This window comes from Nannobrachium achirus, assembly GCF_963921795.1.
Source record: "Nannobrachium achirus genome assembly, chromosome: 17".
NCBI classification, from domain to species: Eukaryota; Metazoa; Chordata; class Actinopteri; order Myctophiformes; family Myctophidae; genus Nannobrachium; species Nannobrachium achirus.
Window position 1 is genome coordinate 50,381,299 of NC_137824.1, and position 26,094 is coordinate 50,407,392.

A 26,094-nucleotide genomic window follows, 5' to 3' on the forward strand; every position below is an offset into this window, starting at 1 on the left:
AGTGGACTGGTTAACCTAACCGTAGTTGAGCACAAGCAGTGGTTGCCAAGGAAACCCAGCAGCAGCCATCATTGCCAGTATATTTTGGTTGACCTCAGTGACCTACATATGTGTGTGTGTGTGAAGAACAACAAAACTACTGAGCTTGAAGGGGTGCACTTGTATGAAAGGTCGATTTGTACAGTCTGCTTTAGTGCAAGAAATGTGATCAGTGCAACATATGGTTTATTATGGCAATTTCAAGACATTTAGAAAATATAAATAATATGTAAATAATAACTTGATCGGATCGGTGATTGATCGGTATCGGGTGATCAAACTTTTGTGATCGGTGCTCGGTGATCGGTTCCAAAAAACCTGATCGGACCATCCCTAATGGCAAGATATAATATCGTCGCTGTCGGGCAGAAACCAAATATGAAATATCTCCATATTTCAGCTTTTCTTTTATGAATGCCCTGCTTGATCATACTACAGTGTCACACAAACAAAAGTATCAAAAATAGTACTTGTAGATCTGCTATTTTTGAGCGGTGGTCACAACGCTCCTATACGTGGCCGTGTGTGTGGGTATGTCTGTCTGCGTGTCTGTCTGTCTGTCTGTCTGTCTGTCTGTCTGTAGCCTGCAGTAACCTTTTCTGACCACACATGTTAAGGGAGGGGCGCTGTTGTTCAGGCCAGGCCAGACCAGGCACACACATACACACACACGCACACACACACACACACACACACACACAGGGGGGAAGGGGGGGGGGAACCACCGCTCAGTTCACACGGGTGTGATTTTTACTTTAATTTTAATCCTGAAAAGTAACGGTTTTGGACATGAGGTATTCACCCGACAGCAAAGATATGAAAGTTTCATGTATCATTTCATAATTTCTTCTTAACCCATTCAATCCGGGAAAGCATCAGTAGTATCATATTAGATTTTAGAGTTCAGAATACAACAGTGGTTTACTGTTCAAAACTTCCAACAATACAGTAAATACTGACATTATTTTTGGCAAAGGCTGTGTGTTGAGACCGTAGGTCGCAGTTTACTATGAAACTCGGCAGATCCTGTCCGTACGGCAGTGAGTGGGTAACGCCTCAATGTCTATAGCTGGCCTGTTGTGACGTGATGACCTCACGGACTCCATATATGGATATAGCTGACCTGCTCTGACATCACATTGATGACTCGACCAGCTCAGCAGAAGGGTATACATGCCAAAGCAGCATGTGCACACACCCCTAAAGGGCGAGGTCGCACTCGCTTCTCGCCCTTAGGGTGTCTCACTGGTATTATCTGTGGTCCTTTTTTTTAAATAGCTCAAATGATGATCCTCCATCATTATGACAACCAGTTGCGGCTACATTTCCTAATTAAGAGGTTTAATGCTGAAACCAGCTGGAACAATTGTAGGGAACAACGTTGTTCTGTTTCCCAAAAGGCTTGGCTAATTATGTTTGGCAGATCTGTATCTTTTCTCTGCTGATAGGGGGTACATCAATGACTTGCTTTGTCAGCTAGATGGTTTAATTAATGGGCTCATATTGTATTTTGTGAACTTTGATCATATGTTTACTTGTTGTCAAATAATTGTGTTGGAGTGTGGGATAAATTATGACCGCCTTGTTGGTGGTGTAGGAGTAGGATTCCACAATGTCTCTTGAGGCATGCTCGTGGATTAAAGTTGCCATGGCTGTTTTCAGTCATCTGGATTCCATAGAACTTAAAACGTAAAGAGACAATTGTAGATCAGCTGTCTTGAAGTGGTCAAACTAGCAATATGTTCAGAAGCAAAACAATCTTCATTTAGTCTTGTTATTTCATATAAAAGCAAAGGTTAAAGCCTCAATCAACATAGTTTTACATATTGTGTTATTTGCTTTGGACACAGCAATAGTGCCGGGGGGCTATAAGGACAAACTTTTGAGTCATGAGATTTTATTTTGCTTTAATCCATGCTGCTGCAGAATGCATTGGATCCTTGAGTAATTCAGATGACAGCAACATTAACTATACTAGATTAAACTGACGCCAGTTGAGGAAATGCGAAGCAATTTGGGCATTAAGCATACACTAGTTTGTACCAATCGTAATGTAAGCTGTGCTAACGGATCCTGTATTTGTTGAATATTTCTACCATTGCAGTGGTGCTAGGGCAGATGCTTAGGGGTGAATAGGGGTTATGGGTCATGCTGGCTTAAAATTGTACAATTGTGTGTGTCCCAGAAAGCACGTAAAGGGGAATGCACAACTGGAGTAAAGGGCCATCAGGACCCTCTGTGATCAAGACCGCTCCATATACTGTACTCCAGTAGATTCAGCACTAATATTGTATGTGTTCTGTACAAAATTCAGCCAGGAAGCAGAGTCACAACATCTCCCATAAACTGTTATCGAATGTAATTGCATAGCAACACCCACTGCCTTGGGCACAAATATGTCTCCCTGCGTTAGAAAGGCATCCGTGCCCTTAATATTTGATGTATTTATTTTTTTCTCCTCCTTCCATCTGTTACTCAATAGCATGAAATTAGGTTACATTATGAGAAGGGTTCCGTTCTGTATAAAACAATCACTTGATTCATCTAATTTACACCTACAGTAGGAAGTAGCAAACCAGTGGTCCCGTAGCATCCATTTGTGAAATGGATGTATAGTGTTCCTTAGAAAAGTTCTAACCCTGACCAACAGCACATGCATGTTTTGCTCAGTATATCATCTCTGTTGTGTGGAATGAAACCTCATGTCAAAAACTGCTACTTTTCAGGATTCAAATTCAAAAGTAGCAGAAATAGCACACCTACATGCTCAAAATGAGCTGCTACTTTTGTTTTGCTTTTGTGTGAAGCTGTAGTACACGACTACACAGGTCTTCAACAGGGGGTGCGGGACCCCTAGGGGGTCCTCGGAGTTACCACAGGGGGTCCTCCAAAAGTTTTCTCCTTTTTTACATTAACCACTTGAACCTAGTGTCAATGTTCTGAGAACATTGGCCAAATCGGCTATTTTTGGCCAAGAGGTTTTGTGTGGAGGGGGAAAAAGAGCAGATTAAGTACAGAGTGAAAGGTCAAGTTTGTTAGGTATTGACGGTTCAAGTGGTTAAATATCTGAAAACACAAATTGACATGAATCCAAAATACGCTGATGATCGTGCTGTCAAACAATGAAACTACTGTATATGGAATCTATGATAAGGTTGTGGGGGTCCCTGCTTCATCTCTCTCTCAACTAAGGGGTCCTTGGCCTGAAAACGTTGAAGACCCCTGCTGTAGTATGATCAAGTATAGCAGGGAAATTATTGCTTTAAAAAAAAAAAAAAGATTTCAAAAGCTTTTTTTTTTTTTTTTGCCATTTTTCACATTTATGTTAAAAAATAAATCATGATTCTATCCATTTTGAATAGCTTGAATACATGATTACTATGCAATTGACAGATATTATTGACATTGGTTCTCAGTTAATAAGTAGTATGTTTAGAAATGGTAGTGGTACGGCCCACCCTGCTCGCTGTAACTTGTACATGTTTAAAATAAAAAATATGTCGTAGCCCCGACCCCCCCCACCCTACGAGGTGGTAGGGGGTCCCTGCTCCATCTTCCCAACAGTTTGGGGGTCCCCGGCCTGAAAACGTTGAAGACCCCCTGAAGTATGGCATTGATTTACCAAAAAACACAAAAATGTTAAAATATGGAGACAAGAGGTTTCTGCCCGACAGCGACGATATGTATTCGTGTTCCTCTGCAGTGTGTCTGAGCTGTCTCACAAAGTCAAGTCAGCTTGGTTACAGTGATGCCTGTGGCGTTGCACTGCTCCAGGACACCCATGGGTATGGCCCTCTCCTCAGCATAATGCCAGCTGATCACCAGAGGCAATGTGTCAATCTGTCACATAGCTGAGTAGGCCAAATGTACCAGGCAGTGTCTTAACACACATATTGTAATTGCCCATATTTTTACACATCTGTGCACATTTTTAACAACTGTATTTGCTGTGTGTGTGTGTGTGTGTGTGTGTGTGTGTGTGTGTGTGTGTGTGTGTGTGTGTGTGTGTGTGTGTGTGTGTGTGTGTGTGTGTGTGTGTGTGTGTGTGTGTGTGTGTGTGTGTGTGTGTGTGTGTGTGTGTGTGTGTGTGTGTGTGTGTGTGTGTGTGTCATGTGCAGTGCACACTAGGCGTTCAAGACAGGCACACATTGCTCCTGCAATTTACGAATGCTTCCGTAAATGAGCAGCTCTGAACATGAGTAGTAAATATGGCAGATATCCTGTAATTTCCCCATTTGCATGTCCCGATTAGAGCTGCTTAAGTAACTTATTTAAGATCTGTTTCAAAAGACAATAACTATAATATAACTATAATCTTTTTTTTTTGTCACTACTGTAGAGTTGTATAGATGGGTCATGAGCGCCCTATTTCCATGCTCACAGCTGCCTACTTTGCTGTGATCAAATGTAAGATGTTTTAAAATACATTTTTTGGGAACACTGTGTCGTGATTGGTAAAATACCTTGCGGAATAGCATTTCCGTTGGAAGACGGCAGATTCCTCTTCTTGAATTAAAACTGCTGAATTACTGTACAGGCCGTCTCTAGAGAGGATCTAGAGGTTATTTTCTTTCCCTCCAAGCCTGAGAATGCATATTAAAATATGCATTAAATGTTGCATTTGAAATGGATCCACAAATCAGGGATTAATGTTGTCTGACAGCCCTGCTAATCTGCAGGGACTAGGGCACTGTACCTAGATGACAAAATAAAAGATTTTCCATTTGAAATGCGTTACGGGTCACAAAATGATACAAACACAAACTGTATTTGCACAGTATGTGCAGTACATCCATTTCAGGATGGGGAAAGGAAAACCTCAGTACATCATTCAATTGGTATCTGGAACCGTATAAGCCGGATCTAACATCAAGGAACCAGAATCGGTTCCATCACATTTAGAACTGTTTCTGGAACTGGTTTTATCACACTGGCAGACTTCATGTCTGCTATACAATTACAATACCAGTGGTTCTCAAATGTTGGAGACCAGTGCAGGCCACCATAACTCTGAGAGAATGTACACTCTTAGAGTTGCAGACCTGTAAGTGTCCATTTGGAACCCAAACATTTTCAGGCCAAGGACCCCTTAGATGAGACAGAGATGAAGCAGAGACCCCCACAACCTTATCATAGATTCCATATAGTTTCATCGTTTGACAGCACAATCATCAGCTGTGTACTTGGATTCATGTCCATTTGTGTTTTCACATATTTAACCACTTGAACCGTCAATACTTAATAAACTTGACCTTTCACTCTGTACTTAGCCCGCTCTTTTCCTCTACACCAAACCTCTTTGCCGAAAATAGCCGATCTACAAGCTCACAGCGAGGCGTGAGCTTGTAGATCTGCTATTTTTGGCTAAATTTCTCAGAATATGGACACTATGGTTCAAGTGGTGAATAAAAAAAAGGAGAAAAAAGGGTTTATATCACTCAAAGATTTGGAGGACCCCCTGTAGTAACTCTGAGGACCCCCTAGGGGTCCCGGACCCCCTGTTGAAGACCCCTGTCCTAAAGGATCCCAACCGTAGGCACGACTGAGAAAAACAAGCATGCATGGCCTCTGGCCAGTCGGCGTTCCCTAGATGAAGGATAACCAAAGTGGAGGATAAGATGAATTATGTGACATTTAAATGGTAACTCGGTAGCATGTTGAGCAAATTGAGGAAATGTCCTGAATTATGGGCCATGAAATTGATTGTCCTTTTCCTGAGCTATTAGTGTGCTTTTAGCTCTTACGAGCTTCTTGGCGTGTCTGAGTTGCTCCCGAGATGACATTTAGTTTTAATGGAGCCTTACACTTGGATTGATTAAAAGAAATTGTTTTTATTTTTCATCCTCTTTTCTACCCAAGTGAAATTTGTTTCACTTAAAATGTTACCCTATGGACATTTAGCTGATGCTCTTTGATCTTATGAAGAGAAACTTGTAATGAATGAACATCTAGCCACTAGGCAATCCTGCTGTTTATTTGCCAATTGCCGTATATTTGATTAGTTTTCTTGTTAAAGAACTGGAATGCAGTCCAGCACTCGCTAAACATTACAGCTCCCCTCTGCATATCAGTCAGTATTGTCTCCTTGGGGAAAAACAAGATTCTCGACTAGTGGAGTTCAAACTATTCGTTGCTACTTTAAAATTATGCTATGTCTAATGCAGGTTAACTGATTAACCTTCTTCAAGGTTGTTATGTTCCCTTTTTTTTAGCTGCTCAATAGGTGTTAGTCCTTCATGGAAGGTAGCCAAAACACCATTCCTCAAACATAATATATATTTTTAGAAGATATAATTACATTTACACAGACTTGGCAACAATTATCCAAAAGCAGTGAATGTAGAGGGCTCTGACAGACTGCTAATTGACTCCTGGAATGTGTTGCATAACCACCACCCACCCACCCACCCCAGCCCCTGAACTAAGAAGGCCACTAAATCTGTACCTCCTTGATCATTGATGTGTACTCTTTAAAAGGGGAAAGAAGTTCAACAGTATAGCAAGGCATTTTGCTGGAGTAATGCAGCGATTCTTACAGAGGCACGAAGTGCATATCATTAACAAAGCCTGCTTTAACAGAGGCTGGCTGAGTGACAAAGAGAAGATAAGTGCTGTGGCATTAAGATAGCTTTAACGTTTAGACATTTCAAGGTAATATTATAATGCCACTGCCAGCTTAGGGCTCTGTGCTATCTGACAGAGCAGCTAGAGAAACGGATAAATCCAAAGAGAATGAAAGCACGGCTACAGGAGAAAATCTAAAGATTCCAGGAGCAAGACAGGCCAAAAAAAGATAAAGGGTTATTTGTAAATCATTTTGTTTTATTTTAACATAGTTTTATTGGGGGGTATCTTGCAGATTACTGTAGTCAAAGGACAATGAATCAGTTCCCCTTTTGAATAAGAAGAAAAAGGACAAACAAACACTAAGACAATAACAGACAAGGCCAAAAAAAGACTGAACCCCTCCCACCCCAAAAGAAAAAACAGACAAAAGAAAAAGAAAAAACAACAAATCAGCCAAAAAAGAGTAGCTGACAGCATCAAGGACAGAAAACATTAGATCATTTTGTAAATATAAAAGAGACAAAGAAATCAAAAGCATGCTTGGGGTTGTTTTGAGAGAAAGTAGCTGCTACTAAAACTAAAGCTACAGTGTCTTGTTTTGGGGCATGTTATATTTGGGTCAGGCCTGGGTATCTAAGCAGGACTGGAGCAGGGTGAGACGAATGAAGCAATAGCCTCTGTCCTAGTGAATTGATGACAAGTCATGCATCCCCTGTCCCCTTTTGTCCTATTTCATTGGTAGTCCACACTGTGGCTATGGAGACACAGCAAGAACGTAATACAGGTTCACCAGGTTCAGATTGGAGTAAAAAATAATGTATTGAGAATGATGACATTAAGTAACTCTGCCTGTTGCCCAGAAGCCTAAATACCCCCCCTGCCCATGAGGGGATTCCCTTTTGACTGAGCAGTAGGTGCTTGTTTGGGAGACACAGGCTCTATTCCAGGTGGTTACACAAAAAACACTCAATTAGTGCAGGACTGGTGACTGACGAGTACATACGCAGACAATGTACATTCAGACAGGAGACATTAGAAACTAAGGCAGCAGACAAAATCCCAAAGCTAAAACATCTCGATTGCCTGGGTCCAAAGTACCAGAAGTAGTCGTATGATCGCATAGCCTTACATTAAACGTGGCTTTTAGCCTCAAGCCTATACCAGGCCTTGGCTGAGCTGAGCGATGTTTCTCCCACCTGAGTGGAACATGTCACGGGAATGAGGGCGAATAAGAGGGTGAGTAATTCAGCACTTGACGATCGACTGGAGCTGTAGTATGCCTCTAGTCTAGATACCATCATTAATTCCTTAATGCTAAGTAAGTGCTTCAGGATCCATGCTATCTCTTGAGCCCATCGTGATTTTAAACGATCACTTGTACACCAGTGGTTAAATGCCATTCATGCCATTTTGGAAGTGGGAACTTTACCAATTTCGAGTAGGAACAATCGAAATGAATGGTAGCCCAACTCATATTCCTGGTCAAACTCTGGGCTTTCTCAGAGCCCTGACTTCTCTGAAAGACATTCAAAGTGAAGGTTTTGAACAAGAAATACATAATGTTGGAAGGCTTCCATTTTCTAACAATTTAGTTACATGTCAATGTGTATGTCAATTCCAAATTTTTCCCATACTTGTCTAATCCCTGTCACTGCTGAGTGCTGACCCATAAATGAGTTGGTCATGTGGGAGAGTGTAACACAGTGTAGACCTGTCTCCTCTGGTACACATGAAGTTGCCAGCTGCTTATTTTCACCTGATGGAGAGGAGTTTCACTAGGAGGGCATAGCATGTGCGGAGGAACACGCCATTCAAGGATCTGAGGACCCATTGCAAGAGCTTGTGTCAAGGCCCTCACAATAGCTGCCCTCCCCCACAAATGAAAAACAAATCCAACTTAAACACATGTTATGCACTTTCAGCACCATGGAGAGCTCAACACAGAAAACTTCAAAACTGCTTAAAGGAGTAGTTCACCCCAAAATGACTTTTTTTTTATTGATTACTCACGCCATGGAGACTTGAGTTTAATAATATTTTTTTCTATTTGTCGCATTCCTAAGATAACATTTTGATTTTAGTAAATTTACCCTATTGATTCTGGAGGACCCAAATGCATCCGGAATCAATGGGAGGAAATGTATTGTCTTAGGAATGTGACAAAAAATTAAAAATATTATTGAACTCAAGTCTCCATGGCGTGAGTAATCAATAGAGTAAAAAATAAGTCATTTTGGGGGTGAACTACTCCTTTAAACAATTACCTTGGGAAGTGTCTGAAACAGCTGGTAGTTTACAGCACTTCACACTTTTCCAGATAGCTCACATCAGTTGGGAGAGCGAGAGACAGGGGGAGCGAGCGGGAAAGAGAAATCAGGAAATAAGTGGGTCGCCGCCTGTACACAGAGAGAAATAAGTTGTTTATTATTCTAATAATGTCAGCCCCCTAATGTGTGAGTGCTGCTCTGATAAGATTGTCTTTGTCCAGTGATCTTGTTGCGTCATGCTAAATTGAAATCTGAGCAAGAGCTGACAGTCACCCCTTGAGTCATGCCCGCATGGATGAGCTTGAAGCGTGAGAAACTTCTCTCCCCAGTTGTTACAGTCACAGGCACTGTCAACATGAATTTCATAGCAACGCTGAGCTTGGAAAGCAGTTCAACGAAATTGTCTCTGCAATTAATTAATCTGCAGGCCAGTGGTTTCTTTAACTTTCTTTCCCCAGCAAGGCACTGATTGCAGCCGACATGTTGCACAAAACATCCTCAGCATCTACATTGCCAACCGTCCTCCATGTTTACGCAGCTGTTTTTTTTAGTGTACAACTTTGGATGGCCTTTTTATTTCCTCTCGAGCGTAAATAAAGCCAAACAGACGGTAAAATTACTCCATCATTCATAATCCATAATTCAATTCTTGCATGTTAGTTGGGAGCCTCCTGGAGTGCTCTGTTCTTCGCCCTCCTGAACAGCCACCATGACCACTTTTAAGCATATACTTTCCTGCTTCTGTTTATGCTAAAGAGGTAGCCTACTTCTACAAAGCAGCCAAACAAAGTTTCAATTGATTGGCTGTCCATTTAGTTCTGACGTCAACCACGCGAATGCTCTTGAGGTGGGAAGTAAGTCGTTTCAAGTCGAAATCTTCTCAGTACCCACTTGGTGTAAACACACCAATAATATCCATATTAGAAGCCGGGATGTGACAGCTGAGTCTGCGCTCCTACAGTGCGTGCAGTGATTGACTGATAGAGCCACCAAGGCGTGGATGGATACCCTTGAGTGATCTTCAAAATCCTTGCAGAGTAGTGCTGCAGACAGTTCAGCACCGCCACTGGTTAAATGGTCTCCTCTCCTCCTCTGTCTTTGGATCATGTGATCTGTCTGTCATTGTCGTCATGGCAGCATGGCTTTAGCCACAGTAAGCTGATAAGGTAATCAGGGAAAGTGTTTACCTGCCCCCCCCCCCCCTACCCCAGCAGCAGCATAGACAGTCCCCTGGGTTCCCTAATAGCCAACACATCTGGTAGACAAGGTTGCATGCAGACCACTTATCCTTCTGGCCGTGAAACTGTTTAATTGACATGAACTGAATTATAATAGCTGTGTAGGATGATCATTGGAATACGATCATTTCAAAAGGTCTTAACAATGTTTAGTTAGAGCATGAGTTGTTATGCCCTTGATCAGTCTCAAAATAATCTTGTCTTTTGTTAAGGATCCCCGTTCCCCACATTGATATTAGGCCATGGATCCCCATTTGAAAAGATGTTGTTGCAGTGTACCCCATAAGAAAATATTTCTGTTTTAGATTAGATTCAGTACATAATTCTACAACTCTGTTTACAATTGTAGAAGGTGGGCAAACACAAAACAGTGGAGGAAAGTGAAACCGATGATCTGAATATTCGTCATTCATATTCACTTTTCTATTGGGTTAACTTCTACTGGGTGAAATAAGTTTGAAATTAAACTGAATGGTAATGTTCATTGCAGCTTTTGTGAAACTTACACAGTTTATCCGACCCAATTAGCTCACTTCAAGATGCCACTAAAAAGAATGGCTTACTGTCAGGTTGCTGAGGAAGTGGCTATAACTGGGGCATCATAGCGAATTAGACAGCCATGAGTAATAGTTTGTGTTTGGAAAAATAAACAGAACTGTGGATCCATGGAACAACAACTCTAATAGATATATCATTTGGGGCGAAAGTGGAAGCATTGTTGACTCTAGTTTGTCCTGGCAAATGGAATAGCATGAAGTTGTTTGTTGCTTTTTAATACTTGTCATTAATCTTTCTGTAAATAGTTTCCAGGGAAGCAATTTACAGTATTCAACCCGTCCTAGTTCTAGCCTGGCTATTAAAATGAAATAACACTGATAAAACAAAAGTATGAATATTCTTTATACAGTACAGTGTAAGTTCAGGGCTCAGCACAATCTCGATTACACTGCAAAATCCTGAGTGTTAATTTATTTCTTATTTAATTCGTCCTGGATTTGTGTGCCTCATTTTACAATTCCGTGAATGACCATGAAAATGTAAGTACCTAATGACCCGGGTCAACATGATATACTGTAGCTGTGTGTGTGTGTGTGTGCGTGTGCGTGTGCGTGTGCGTGCGTGCGCGCACGTACATGTACGTCCCTCCTCTCAAGCATGGGGTGTTCTTGCCCTTGACAACATGTTTTCCACTTGAGTACAGACTGTCAGGTTGGCATTTACTGTGTATATATAGTTTGTACATAATAATGTATTCACGTTGGCAGGCGTTGTGCCTGTGTTCTGTCCTAGAGATGTTGGCTTGTGCCTCCATGTGAGTCCATCTCGCTCAAATGTTCACTTGGCACAAGTTGGCAGCCAAGTGGAGGCGGAGACGGTTGATTTCAGAGTGGACCTTCAGTTCTGTCTGTTTAGCCTGGAGACGGCTGTTTCAATCGAATTCACTGTAATCCACGTGTGTGTTCTCAAATAGGAGTACAACAGTTAATCAAACAAATACATTTTAACGAAACAAAAATTGCGATGTGTTGTGAGCTTGTAGATAGGCTTTTTTTTTACTGACACATCATACGACAAAGTGTAAAATAGTGCTTAATCAGACTTTATTTTTCACAGAAGATAATAGATTTGAGTTGCAGCCCTAATACAGAGACATACAGTATGGGTGCATGTATGCACATGCACAGTTGCATACACACAAACACATGCAAAACCCACATGGGTCTCCATGTGCACACACTCGCGCACATACGCAAATCTAGGACACTAGAATGATGTCCGCACACAAACACAACCAGAAGCTCTACATTGCATTTGCACAGCAATGCTGTATGTCACAGAAGAAGATTAATGCTGCCATATTATCTCAGCATGCAACCACTTTTTCCCCTCGAGCCTAACGCCGGTATCAACACCTTGTTAATTGAAATGTTTTGGGTTGCGTTTCTCACTGCGGTTTAAGTCGGCTTGACCACTTAATACCTTTTTTATTAGCTACAGCAGCATGGACATAAATGAAGAGGAGTCTGTCTTATCACTCTCTCTCCAAGCAGTCCCTCTTTTTCTATGCCCCCCCCCTCTCTCTCTCTCTGCACTCCACACCAGTCTCTTTGATGCACTCTCTCTCTTTGTCTGTTGGTCTACCCCCCTGACCCCACCCTCCATCTCTGGCGGTGTGAAGTTGAGCTTGATTCCCATCTCCATAGTTACAGGTGCCTTGGCAACAGTGTGTTTACCTTGTGCGGAGGTGTTTTTGAGTGCACTCAGGAGGAACCTCGCTTCTCTATACAGGCACAGAGCAATTTAATTCTTCGCTGAGGAGAAAAACTTCAATCTTATCCCCTGTGTTAGCAGCACTTATGGTATGGGTGTAATTAGTTATGGCCATTGAGTCTAAAACGGTTGAAAAACATTCAGTATTTATCGTTGGTACAGAAATGGCCAGTGTAACATTAAATAGGGCTGTCACAATTATTACATAATCGTCTAATCGTGATTATTTGACATTATCGCAATTATTTTGTCATAATCGTCATAATCGTGAATGTTGAAAAATGTCCAAAATAGTGGAAATAGCAGATCTACAAGCTCACAACGCGTCGCATCGCGACACGTTGTGAGCTTGTAGATCGGCTATTTCCACTATCAATGTTCTTTTTTTAAGTATAAAGTTGTCAGATATGTCAGTATTTTCTTTGTATATTTAGGCTATGTGTCATATCTACCATGTGCAACTTAAAAGCCTAAAAGCCAAACAGAAATGTAATTGTCAATGACAAAAACACAATTAAATCGTTAATCGCCAATTATTTGAGTGACAAATAATCGTCATGTAAAATTTCATAATCGTGACAGCCCTAGGTATGGGTGTAATTAGTTATGGCCATTGAGTCTAAAACTGTTGAAAAACATTCAGTATTTCCAGTATTGTTGGTACAGAAATGGCCAGTGTAACATTAAACATTAATACCATTATGAGTAGTATAACCATTGTTTCTGTTAAACTGTGCCTCATAGAGTAGATCCAGTGGGAACAGACCATCCCTCTACCTGCAGCCAACCTCATAATGCTGTATAGCTGGGGTCTTCAACAGGGGGTCTGCGGTCCATCTAAAAATGTTTTTTTTTTTTTTCATTTTTCACATTTATGTTAAAAAATCACACCCGTGTGAAGTGGAGCTGTGTGTGTGTGTGTGTGTGTGTGTGTGTGTGTGTGTGTGTGTGTGTGTGTGTGTGTGTGTGTGTGTGTGTGTGTGTGTGTGTGTGTGTGTGTGTGTGTGTGTGTGTGTGTGTGTGTGTGTGTGTGTGTGTGTGTGTGTGTGTGTGTGTGTGTGTGTGTGTGTGTGTGTGTGTGTGTGTGTGTGTGTGTGTGTGTGTGTGTGTGGATCATGTGTACCGATTTTTGTGACATTTGAAGAAAATATGTAGGAAAAGGAGCAAAAAGTGTGTTTTGGAGAAAATTCAAGATGGCGGAAAATCTATCATGGCGCAAATGGGCGTGGCCTATATGGGGAGATGCGTCATGACCCAAGGAATCCAGGGAAAAAATATTTTTAATTTTCCGACCTACGGTTCAAGAGTTACAGGCCAAAACGTAAAGTGGGGTGTTATGGCGCCACCATGCGGCCAAATGACACAATTATTTTTTATTTAATCCTTGAAATCATTATGAACCGCCTCTCCAAGTCTTGAAACTCTAGCCCCTATGGTTTGCGAGAGACAAATAATTGAATGTGAGTTTTTGCGATTCCCATTATAAGTCAATGGGGAAAATTAATTCACTAATAAATTAATATCAATTAAACTATTGAACCTTTCTCTTAGCAAGTTACTAGCCCACGATTCCCGAGTAAGCCTGTCGATTTGACATATGGCGCGAGTGTGTGGTGGCAAAACTGTGGGACTAGTAGCGTGCCGAAGTTTAGGAAGTTCAGGCTACATACAGACACACACACAGACAGACCCACACGGCCACGTATAGGGAGCCTGTGCTTCACACAGCTCCAAAAATAAATCATGATTCTATCCATTTTTAATAGCTTGAATATATGATTACTATGCAATTGACAGATTGTTGATATTAATGACTTTGGTTCTCAGTTAATAGTATGTTTAGAAATGATAGTGGTACGGCCCACCCTGCTCGCTGTAACTTGTACATGTTTAAAATAAAAAATATGTCGTAGTCCCGATCCCCCCACCCTACGAGGTGGTAGGGGGTCCCTGCTCCATCTCCCCATCAGTTTGGGGGTCCCCGGCCTGAAAACGTTGAAGACCCCTGCTGTATAGGCTACAGTACATGCAGTTACCATTTTAATCCAGGTTACTAACACAAGTAGTGTAAGTACTGTACACTAATACAACTTGTTGCCTGTTCCTGGGATTTCATTCATTACAATACTTTTCCATAGCTTGTTAGACAATGAATCCTCTGACACAAGGTAATAAAGAAAAGAATACTAAACATGATTTGGCAACTGGCTGCATTAATATAACTGTATAATACTTAGTGTTTTAAACCGTAAATGTATTATAATTTATGGTGTCAATAATTTTTAGTGTAAAGGTACAGTAAGGTTTAGATTTAGTATTAGAATCGTTTGTTGGTTGTTTTTCCTTCACTCCCAGGGTTCTGTCAGCCACATTGCATCATGGGTAAATGATACACTGTCAATCAGAAGAGCGCGAAGGGCTAGGCCTTCTTTTCATTCTCCTTTTGTTTGTTAGTTGATTTAGTTTGACGGCCATACTTTCCATTGTTCTTCCTTTCTTACTATCTCAGCACATGGTGGGTCCTTGGGCAGAATAAGCATTCAGCTGCTGCTGTCACCCAGTGATTTACTGTTCTGGGTGGGCGTCCTGCACCCGTAGCCTCAATGCAGCAGTTAACCACCAACAACGAAAAAAGAGAAATAATTGGGTTCTTCATCAGTCTTTCTCCCAGTCTCCCCCTCCCTCCACCCTTCTCGTTCATGTGTCTGACATGACATTTGTACCAACAACCTACTGCCACTTCACTCTGTCACTTGCTGATGATGATGTGGTGACCTGACCTGCCATAGTAGTTGCTCAATCCCTTCATGTGATGCACATGTGCACACAAGTTGTTGTCATGCACTCTTTATTTGTGGCTGTATATTCATTTAGATGAGATGCCACACGGTAAAATCCTGAATGTTCATTTAATCTTGAGGATTTTACCATGCAGTCAGTGTGACATTGTGACGCACCAGTTTTGTTTGTAATTTCCAAAAATAGCGTTTGACTTGACTCGACTGTACCGTCACGTGACCCACAAGGGATATACAGTAGTGCTCCATTTCGTGTGTGTGTGTGTGCAAATAAGAGTCAAGAGCGGGGTTTTTTTGTGCTGCCCAACTCCTCACGCGTTGTCAACGTGTGAGGCTGGCTGACCCCCGGCATTTAGAGAGGACATCTTGGTAGCATCCATTAGAGAAGGCTCTCTAATCTCCTGTAGGAAAAGGTGATAAGCTTTCTCCTTAAGAGTGGTGTGGTGTGATACGTCTTGTCTTTTGTTAAAGTGATGTTATCGTTGGAGCCTTTCCTGCACTTTGAATCCAAAGGTTCCTCAGCTCCGGATTAGCAGGAGTCTGTCACGTCACTTTAGTCCGGTGTCCTCAAGAGATAATAATGGGTAATTTATACTCGGTTGCTACATTTTTCTGTTGAAAATCTGTTCTAATCAACGAGCGGCACGGTCTGATATCTTAGTTTTTCGTACCCCATATCTATCGGACAGTGAAATAATTATTGACATCAATAAACGGAGGAAACACGTTATAAGTTATAATAGTATCTGGGTTTATTCCAGGGAAGGGATCTTACAAGCATCAGAACGACATGGTTCCAGATCAATTCTTCCTACGTTAACACAGTGATACAAAGGTTTTATACACATTGCGGGTTACGTCTTTACGTCAAGCCATCAGTCGACATTATTAATGTGCTCCGTTTCCTAGGCAACTATAGGGTTGGTGTGACACCAAAACTTTAAACAACTCTGGGCTTAACTTGATATTATGGCTTTCTGTGAGAGATTCTACCAAAACCAAGCTGATAACAGCCTCAGAGGCACAGACATTTTAACCAAACGGATACTCCATAGACATGCTGGCTACCTAATATGAACGAGCACATATATATCGATAAATACATATTTTCACTATCACGGTCGTTCGATGAAGTACGTATCAGCCATTCCATAAAAAAAGGGCCCCAATGCAATCTCCACTACAGCCATGTGTCATGTCGTGTCCAAAGGCAAATACTGCGTCCCCACTTGCTTACTCGTTAGTCAGATGATAATAATGGTGTTGGCTTAGTCGGTGCCTAGAGACACTATGCAGGGCCCTGTCTGGATCCACAAAGCTGCTGGCCTAGAATCTAATCCAACCAGACAGAGCCTTTGTCTTGCGAGCCTGTCTTCTTTCTCAAAGATGGGGGAACAGACCAGCCTCTCCTCTTTTTAAGAACAGAAAATGTTGAGGGCAATGTTGTCATCATCACAGGCGTTTTACATTGCTATAGAACTATAGAACTGTCAGCTGGATATGAGAGGAGAGGAAAGGCAATCAAAAGCTTAATGGCATTATGTATTTACCACCAACACAGGCACCATTCAGCTGAACCGGGTATTTAAAGTCGTATTTTATCTCGGAGTGCGTAGGCTTGGATGCTTTACTCAAATCAATTAACCTCCCCCATAGACACCCAGGGGGACCGTTGAGCACATTACTCATGAGGGATCATACTTTAGTCTGTTTTATTCTTTATCATCTTGTATCTTGTCTCGCTAATAGGATAGGACTTAAATTACCGTAAACTCAGATTCCTAGATTACCTTGCATCTTGTAAGTTGCTATCTCTGCCAGGCCCGAACTGCCCGGTTATGTTTTTGCACCTGTCCATGTGTCTGTCTGTATGTGTCTGTGAGCTGCAGGTAATCTCAGGCGCAGCTGGACCTATTGCTGATCGATGGTTGATGGTTTAGGGCCAAAATACCAAAAACTACTATGGAAAAATACTCGCACTACTGAAAATTGGAAATACTCCAGTAAAGTACTTGAGTAAATGTTTCTTTTCACCACTGCAAAATACTGTACATCTTTGACTTGCTTATACATTATGAACCAATGAGAAGTCTCATCATTCAGGACCAGCCTCCTAACTGTGTGTTCACAGAGTTAAAGGTGTGTGAATGGGTGAATATAATGCACATTGTAAAGTGCTTTGGCTAAAAGCGCTATATAAATGCATCATTAGCGTTAATGGTTAACAATTAACTTAATTGATGACAGCCAATGATTTTCATTAGACTGAAGCTACTGAAAATCTGGGTCATCTTATTAGAGTTCAGTTAAGCACAAAACAATACCTGGCCCCAATGTGTCGACAAAGATTTGTCCCCCCAAAAAAGAGAGAACATGTCTACATTGCAAAATATTGTCATCATATTTTAACTGTTCTATATTTTTGCACTCTGAGTTAAATTGACAGACAGGAATTTACAATGTAGTACGGATGACTCCCCCAGGCTTCTCCCACTGGACAGAGCCAACTGGGAGTTGCTTTGGCGGTGGGCAGACTAAGGCCATGCTGGAGGGATCTCCCAGCTGGTACCGAGAGTGCCCTCAGATCTCCCTCGAGAAGCTGAGGGAAAAGGCTCTCTTTGACCCAGATAAGCATTGAGAATTGTCGGATGGATGGATGGATCCAGTCAATGAGAGGACAGTGTGCATGGATGGAACCTGGCTCAAACTACACCAGTTTGGTGCAATTAGAGACTTTAGTCAACTGTATCCTATTCACTGACTGTAACCAAGACTTGATTTCAGTCCAGCATTTCCTGTCCGTCTTCCCTTTACTAATATCTACACAGCCTACTGTATTATTTAATATTTTCTCTCACTTTCCTCCTGTTGCTTTCTAGTCATACTGTATTTCTCTCTCTCTCTCTCTCTCTCTCTCTCTCTCTCTCTCTCTCTCTCTCTCTCTTCTCATTCTCCCATCTCATTTCTTCTTTGCTTTTCCCCACTGTATTTCCGCCTTCCTCTTTTTCTCTTTATCTGTTCTCCTCGCTCTGTCTGCCTCTCCACTCTCATTCCCACATTTCTTTTGTTCTTATGCACTCTGCTTCTGTCAGTGTGAAAAACACATTCATTCATATGTCAATTCATTATCTCTCTATCTCTCTCTCGCACGCACGCACCGACCAACGCACATACAGTCACACAGCGGTGAAGATTCATCCTGTTGGAATCTCTGATGGCCTATCCATCCATGAATTCTTTTCATGAATTCCCCCACAATAAACATTATTTGAACTGGGGACTCCCCTCCCTGACAAGCACTTGGAATTGTAGGAGTTGAGCCATTACATGGTTTGACTCGGTTCCATAGATAAATAATATAATAGCAGATGTACAAGCTAAGGCGTTGTGAGCTTGTACATCTATTTTCAAAAATGTTGTCTCTTTCTCATATCATTTGTTCATTACTTGCATTACTTCAGTATTTATTTTCTTTCTTTTTTTGTGTTAAAAGTCCTTCAACTGTCACTTAACTGTCATCTGGGGACCTAAAAGATACTCTATATTTCTCTCTCAACCTGCCGTCCCTTTAGGCATGTAATTTAGTAGGTTACATCTTATGTAGTTTAATATAGCAGGAAAAAAGATATTGCAGCTCATGCATCGCAACGTGAGTTTGTAGTTCTGTATTTTTTTTTCTGTTTTTTTTTTCCGGCTATGAATTTCCCGGTGTGCCTTTAAGTTTAAAAACCTAAAATTCATCAGCCACCACCATTATCTGCCAGCATTTGACAGACCATGTGGTAATTTTCCACCCAGGTCTAGATTGAACACCAGGTCTAGTGATTTCACATTTGTAAAAGAAAGTTACTGGAAAGTTTCTATTCTTGTTAGAAGGTCAATGGAGTGCTCCTACAAAACCAGGTCAGGCAGGGCTTTTATATGGAACCCAACACCCATCAGAATGGGAAAAGTGATACATAAAAGTCTGCCTTCAATTGTCTACTTGCCGGAGTTGCCGCTTTCCCCCGCTGTTGACTGCATCGCTTTACACTGACCCAATAACACACAATGGTTCCAGCCGTAGGCCATTTGAAGGTATGGCTGTTAACCTACAAAAAGGTAAATGCAGGGTGGAGGGGTGACCTACTGAGACTTGAATGAAAAGTTAGGTAATTGTGCTGTAACAGCCTATTGATAAGTTTACCACACACAGAATTACAGAACATCTTATCTAATTACAGTACCTACACCGGAAATGCCAGAATTAACTCTTGGCCCTCATTGTGTCCTTGTACAGTTAACCACTTACAACATGGCATTCCTATTTTGGGTAAGCAATTATCGATGACAAATGTAAAAACATTTTCAAGAACATTTCAGAACTTTTCAAGATCCAGATCTACAAGCTTGCAGCACCTACCGATGTGACGCTTTGTGAGTTTATACATCAGTTATTGTTGGCTAGCCGTATATACAGTAACAGGGTCTGTTTGTGTGTGAATGTCACACAAATTGCTTGACCAATCTCAGTGGTAAACTTTTAATGCACACAGAACAATACAATTTTCCTCATACTGTGTGTTTTATACGTTTTGAAATATTTACCTTACCGTTTTTTAATGGAAGTCAATAGGGCTGTGATCCTGTTGAAACCTTGCCAAAATTTGGAGTCCATAGCGATACTGTAGATCATTGCCATCATACTGATGATGACTGATTTCATAGGCTGTCACATAAAGTCACATAAGTGGTTAAACGTATTTTATTAAATGATTTCACCCACCTATCTTCTTACAATCCATGGCAGGTCTCCACATAGGCCCTAGCTTTACACACAGTTCTACAGGACCTGGAACAGGTCCATCCTCTCCTTTGTAATGTATTCGTAAATATATTATTTGTTTAGCAAAAGTGTAAAAGTTATCTTGCTGGGGAAGACGAGAGAGGAAATGACTCCCTGCCGCCCTGGTATGTTTTAGTATTCCGTCTCTTCCTCCGACACAGCATCATGAATAAAATAAAACCTCTTTAAATGTGTGTGCTGAAGAAAAGCACTGCTGTTCAGGGATATTTTAAGATGATATCTGATTCTAATTTATGTACTAGTTTAAAGTGAGCCTCCTCACAGATAGAGAACTGTTTCACTTTTCCTCTGGTTTTGTTCTGTTGGCGGCATTCCTGTGTTTGTCAGGTTCAGTTGGAGGTCGGACATTCTGGGGGTATTCTGAGCTGTCAGTGATACAGTCTGTTCCAGCAGCAGCACAGCTTTCATCCTCAAAAACCAAAGGATCTTATCTCTCCCAAAGTAAAGGCTTCTCATACTGACTTTCAGTGTAGCAGAGTGGTTCAGAGCCTCTGCCTGATGCCCAAAAAAAGCCTAATAAGGGGGATTCCCCTTTGGGCTTGTGCAGTGGTTCTCAAAATGTGGGTTAAAGTAAACATGATTTTGGCGGGCTCCCCAGATGACAGTGAAGTGACAATTTAAGGACCTTTTTAATACCTAAGAAGGAAAATACCATTATTGCATCAAAAGTAATCAACAAAATATACGAACTGGTCAACCATTGGCCAAATTGTCAAATTATTATGTGAAGCGTATTTTCACAATTAGTATGTGTGTACTGTGGAATCGAGTCAAACACAATGTAATGCCTCAACTGCTACATTCCAAGTTGTCAGGGTGGGGGATAAAACATAATGGTGGCTTCTGCATAAAGTTTATAAACGAATGCTACTGTACATGTTCCTTAAACAATGGCTGGTTCTTTCCTAAATTAATTATTAGCCTATTATCGCTTTGTCTTTTAGAATCTCCATAAAGTAAAAGGAAGTATGCAATATGCATTAAATGTCCAAACAACAACAACGCCTGTGTGAAATAGAAGCTTTTGGACATCTTCCTAATACAAATGTCATGCTTTGAATAATGGATTAAAAATGAACAAAAAAGACAATGCTGTCATTTATTCCTTGCGATTGAAAATATTCATTCTTCGTGGGAATACATTGTGCCTGAATGCGTTGCAGGGAGAGTAAAGCCCTTGTGTGTTGCATCTTTATTCTTCTAAGCCTCTTGCCCCTGAGAAGCATGTCTGTCTGTGGTGTTATTATACAGTACCACAGACAGTGGGACACCATGCACGAGGAAACCTACATTACTGGAGGAATACTGTAGGCTCATTGTTATTGCTTTCTACTGATTTCTTTCTGATGTCTTGGATTTTAACTGTAGATTGTCGGAAGAAGCACAAAACACAGTGGAAAAAACACATTTCTGTGTGTGTTTTGCCAGGGCTGAAAATAATTTGCTACACCAAATTAAATTAAATAAAAAATAAAAAAACGTTATTAAAAGGACTAATGATGCCTGGTGCAGAACACCTGGCATATAAATCATCATGCATGTCAGAGTGGGAATCTATTGGCATCAATCAATGCAATTGCACTCTAATTACACTATTTCAAACTGTACATGTCATGAAAGCGTGTGAGTGTAAGTGGTATTATGCATTATGTTTGACATGATTTGTCACCCATAACCACCAGTAACATGGCTCTTGTTTTTTGTTTGTTTTTTCTGTTACAGACCTTATTACCAGCCTGGCCAAGGATAGGTTTGGAGCCATCCAGAATGAATATCAAAAGGTATAACTTCAAAATGTAAAGTGTTTGTGTGAGCTTAGAATTCGTTTTGGTCCATTTCTCTACTGCTTGTTGCATTGTTTTTCTGATAAATTGTATACACTAATTAAGAATATACAAATTATTTATAGATCTGCCGGAGCTACTCAGTACATCTGTACTATGCAGCTTGACTTTGAAGCAATGTGTTAATACTTGCCAAAGCCAAGGTGAAACCACATAAAATAGTCATTTTCTCCGGCACCACCTCGTGTGAACACACACTGAGTGAGAGGGTGACAGACTGTGAGGCTGATAAATCATTTTTCATTTATTTTTTTTGTAGCTCGAACTCCAATTACCAACATTTATCTTCACGTATTTAATTACTCTGAAGTTCTGTAACCTTCCACAGCACATACATTTAAAGACTAGAGTGTGACAGCTGGCTGAGTGTTGTCAGTGGATGGGGAACTGACAACCAGGTAGTTCTCAGCCTGCCCGAATCCGCTGTCCACTACAAACAATACCAACTGGCAATCAAACACACAGCACATTGCATGAGAGCTTATGTATTTTCTGTCTTCTCTGTGTGCAGTAATATTCCATGCATGTCAGACTGAGTTATTTAGTTTTTTGTCTTGTTTCGTCACTGTCAAGCAGAAGCCTCGTATCTCCAAGTTTAAAATTTGTGTTTTTTTTTTTGTAAAGTAAAGCCCTGCTTCATCATACAAGGCTGTCGCACAAGACTAGTGAAAATAGCCGATCTACAAGCACACAACGCGCGGTGGCACCGCGAGGCGTTGTGTGCTTGTAGATCGGCTATTTTCACTAGTTTAAATCCTTTTTTAAATGATAAATACAAAACGGACGATTTTGGACATACAAGGTTTCCACCCGACAACAATGATTTATTTATCCATACTGTATGTTTTTGAATCTGTGGCCTTTTTGTGTTTTTCTTTTGCTCTTTCTTTGACTCTGTGTTGCGTTTGTCTTCTGCATGCCCCTCTTCATCTGATCTGATCTGATCTGATCTGATCTGATGCGCCCTCACACACAGCCAGAGAACATAGTGCTGAGCCTTCAGGTAAAGTCTGCTCATCTGACCTCCAATAGACCCAGCCATCATGTCTAACCCGCCATCTTTAACCATCATACTAGTCTAGTTATTCCTATAATCACAGTCATCCCTTCCTATTAAAACCCCACCTCCTGCCCTCCTAGAATGCCCCAGACCCCCATACGGTGTATGCTCTGTTTGACAAGTGTGGTTGCAGTAAATAGAGCCATATAGCATTGGCACACATGTACTTAGATGAACTCTGTAGTTAGGGAAGATTAGTGAAAATGTGACGGTTCCAACTGTATTTTTACAACATACTGGTAACCAGGCCTGGCATTTTGTCATTTTAGGGGCAAGGCCACTTGACCTTTGGAGTTGTCAATTTTTTGAGGGCACAAAGGCCAAATGCCACGGCTGGAAGGCCATCAAATAAAACAAGATTTTAGTCCAAATAGATAAATGATGGTATTTACAATCTGATCCATGCTCAGCCCTGCACCAATCAAAGTCACTGGATTGGTTTAAAGATGGGGACTCGGGGGAGTTAAGATTTCAGAATCTCAACAAAAGACACTGGTGTCTACATGACAAGAAATTGACACCAGTGTCTACTATCTACATATCTACATATTGACAAGAAAGAGACAGAGGAGAAAGTGGTACAGCCAGCTGATTGGTTTAAAGATGGGGACTCGGGGGAGTTAAGATTTCAGAATCTCAACAAAAGACACTGGTGTCTACATGACAAGAAATTGACACCAGTGTCTACTATCTACATATTGACAAGAAAGAGACAGAGGAGAAAGTGGTATAGTCAGCTGGGGCAATGCAACAGTGTGCACTAGGTTTCTGAGGTGGAGGTTAGGCCAGCTTGATGTGTGTGTTCTTCATGAGATGAGAACAGAGCAGCTGAGAGCCAGACGTCGCAGGTGAAGCACAAGACATGATAACTGGGCCAAGAGTTTCTAGTCACTATGACAACAGCAAGGCACAAGTTACACATTAGGGCATCTTCAAGATGTTCTGGCTTTTGGAAGAACACAATAACATTTTTATCAGAATGTTATGGCGGCAGGCACGACATTTGAACATTTTAAACAGTACTGCCACCAGAGTATAACTTTGCTCCTACTCGTCCAAACATGGTTATGATGCAGTATGAGCTTCCATTATGCCTGATTTATAATTTGTTGAGCATTGTGTTGCGTGCCGAAATTAGCTGACGCATCACAACGTGCTACATTGTGAGCTTGTAGATCAGCTACTTGCGTTGTGTGACACTGCCACCCAACTAATAATAAATCAGGCCTTAGGTTTCCAAAGATAGAAAATGTAGTTCTGTTTGTGTTGGAGAGCAATGTGCAAAAATGGGTCTCATCTCATCTCCCTGGTATACAGTATCAAATTTGTTTGTTAACCAAACTTTGGTTGCTTCTTTCATGCCCATATCAAACCAAACTGAGCAATGTAATAGAAAAGAAAAAAACATACTCCTGTATATGGGTAATGGTATGGCTATTTTAGTTCATTTATGCAATAGGACATTGCCTCCTCAGCTGCATTTCTGGCTAATATCCGCTCAATTCTCAGAGATGAATTACACACACACATGCAAGCGCACGCACGCACGCACGCACGCGCACAGGCACACATTCACACAGCAGAGAGAGAGGCCTATACATTTAAATCACTGCCGCACATACACACAATCACACACATGCACACACTTGATCTTTGGTGTGCTGATGCACCAAGAATCCTCTCTGTAATGTAATTCCCATGAAACTGACCTGAGCCAGTGATTTATTTAGCACTGCTACAGCCTATATGCAATCTCAGATATTACATTCTGCAAAGAGAATCTCCAAGTATGTATTCAGAACATGGCCCTCAGACAGGCCATGTTCACAGAGATGATGTTCAGCGGGGTAATTGCCCTGTTGAGCTTCTGTTTGGTATGGAAGCCATGTAATGTCTTGTTGGTTACCAGACTTAGAAAACTTTAATGTCCTCCGAGAGGCAAGTTACAGAACATAATGGATAAATTAAAAGCACATGAAAGCCACAAAAATAATCCAAAATCATCTATGGAAGCAATCATATATATACCGAAATCCTAACTGTTAATTTAACACTAAATGTTGCTCGTAAAACTGGTCACTTTCGTGACTCGTTGATATCGCAGACCTGATGTGCGAGTTGTGATGATGCCAACATTCGCAACACTCTCTTCTCCTGTCTTCCTTGTCAGTCTGTCTACCTGTCCTGATAATTGGGAAGCATAACGGTGTTTCTTTAATCTTTACGCCTGTCTGTTGTTGTAAACTACCTGACAGGCAGCCAGTTGTGAGAGTCTTACTCAGCCGAGCGGCGGCTTTGCACGGTGGATTACATTCCACCGCTGCCGATTGTAACGTTTGCACAAAGATTTGTTCAAATGAACAGGAAGTGGTGATGCACATCGGAAATCGGTCCAGAGGAAGAGGGGGGGGCAAGAGAGAGACTGTGTGAGTCCATTCACTGGTGTAGTGATGATAGCATAGCCCGGCTTTGATCCCCCGACCACAAGTAGAAACCACTAAACATTGTTATGACAACTTACAGTATACATATGCCATGGGAATGACCAATCCCCCCTTTCAATTTCACCAATTTCCAAAGCCCCTGCTGAGCTTTTCAGACAGGAGAAGATTAAGGGAATAGAGTGTGTGGGTGTGTGTGCATGTGCATGCACGTATATGCGTGCACGTGTTGGGGTAACATGAAGAAAGGAGGTGTGACATGCTCCTGAGAACCTGCCACGAACTGACTGCAGTTGATCTCTCTGCGTAGGGAATTCATGTAATATTTTATGAGACTGGGGCTCTGGAATTCTTGTTGAGTCATGTGGGATGTTTCTCGCGTTCAATCAAAGTTGCGGATTATCTGAGCTCTGTGATGAATAATGGATACCGTGGTACAGTGTTCTGTAGAATAGATGTAATACCAAAGCTGTCAGTCGCTGACAGTAATCCTTTTTGTTTTTGTAGACGATTTATTTTTGTATCTTTTTCTTTAGTGAGGTAAATGGGAGGGAATTGCTGAATGGGACACAGTGTAGGTGAGGCACTGTTAGATGAACACCGGTAGACAGTATTTAATCCTTGTGTAGCAGGGGAAAGTCTGGTTCATGAGACAGCAGTCTATGAACCACTGCACCATCACTGTATTCAGACATCTCAGCCATGTGTTCATCAGCTTCATTT

General features: G+C 41.3%; 1 protein-coding gene across 1 annotated transcript in view; it reads left to right on the forward strand.

The window, feature by feature from the left end:
• prom1a (prominin 1a) overlaps positions 1–26,094 on the forward strand; it is a gene marked incomplete at its 5' end in the record, with an annotated part of 90,352 nt that overhangs the window by 15,215 nt on the left and 49,043 nt on the right. The window contains 2 exons of the mRNA XM_080746108.1: positions 21,749–21,807; positions 22,847–22,873. Of these exons, the coding sequence (XP_080602234.1) occupies positions 21,749–21,807; positions 22,847–22,873 (86 nt within the window). The remainder of the gene's footprint in view (positions 1–21,748; positions 21,808–22,846; positions 22,874–26,094) is intronic.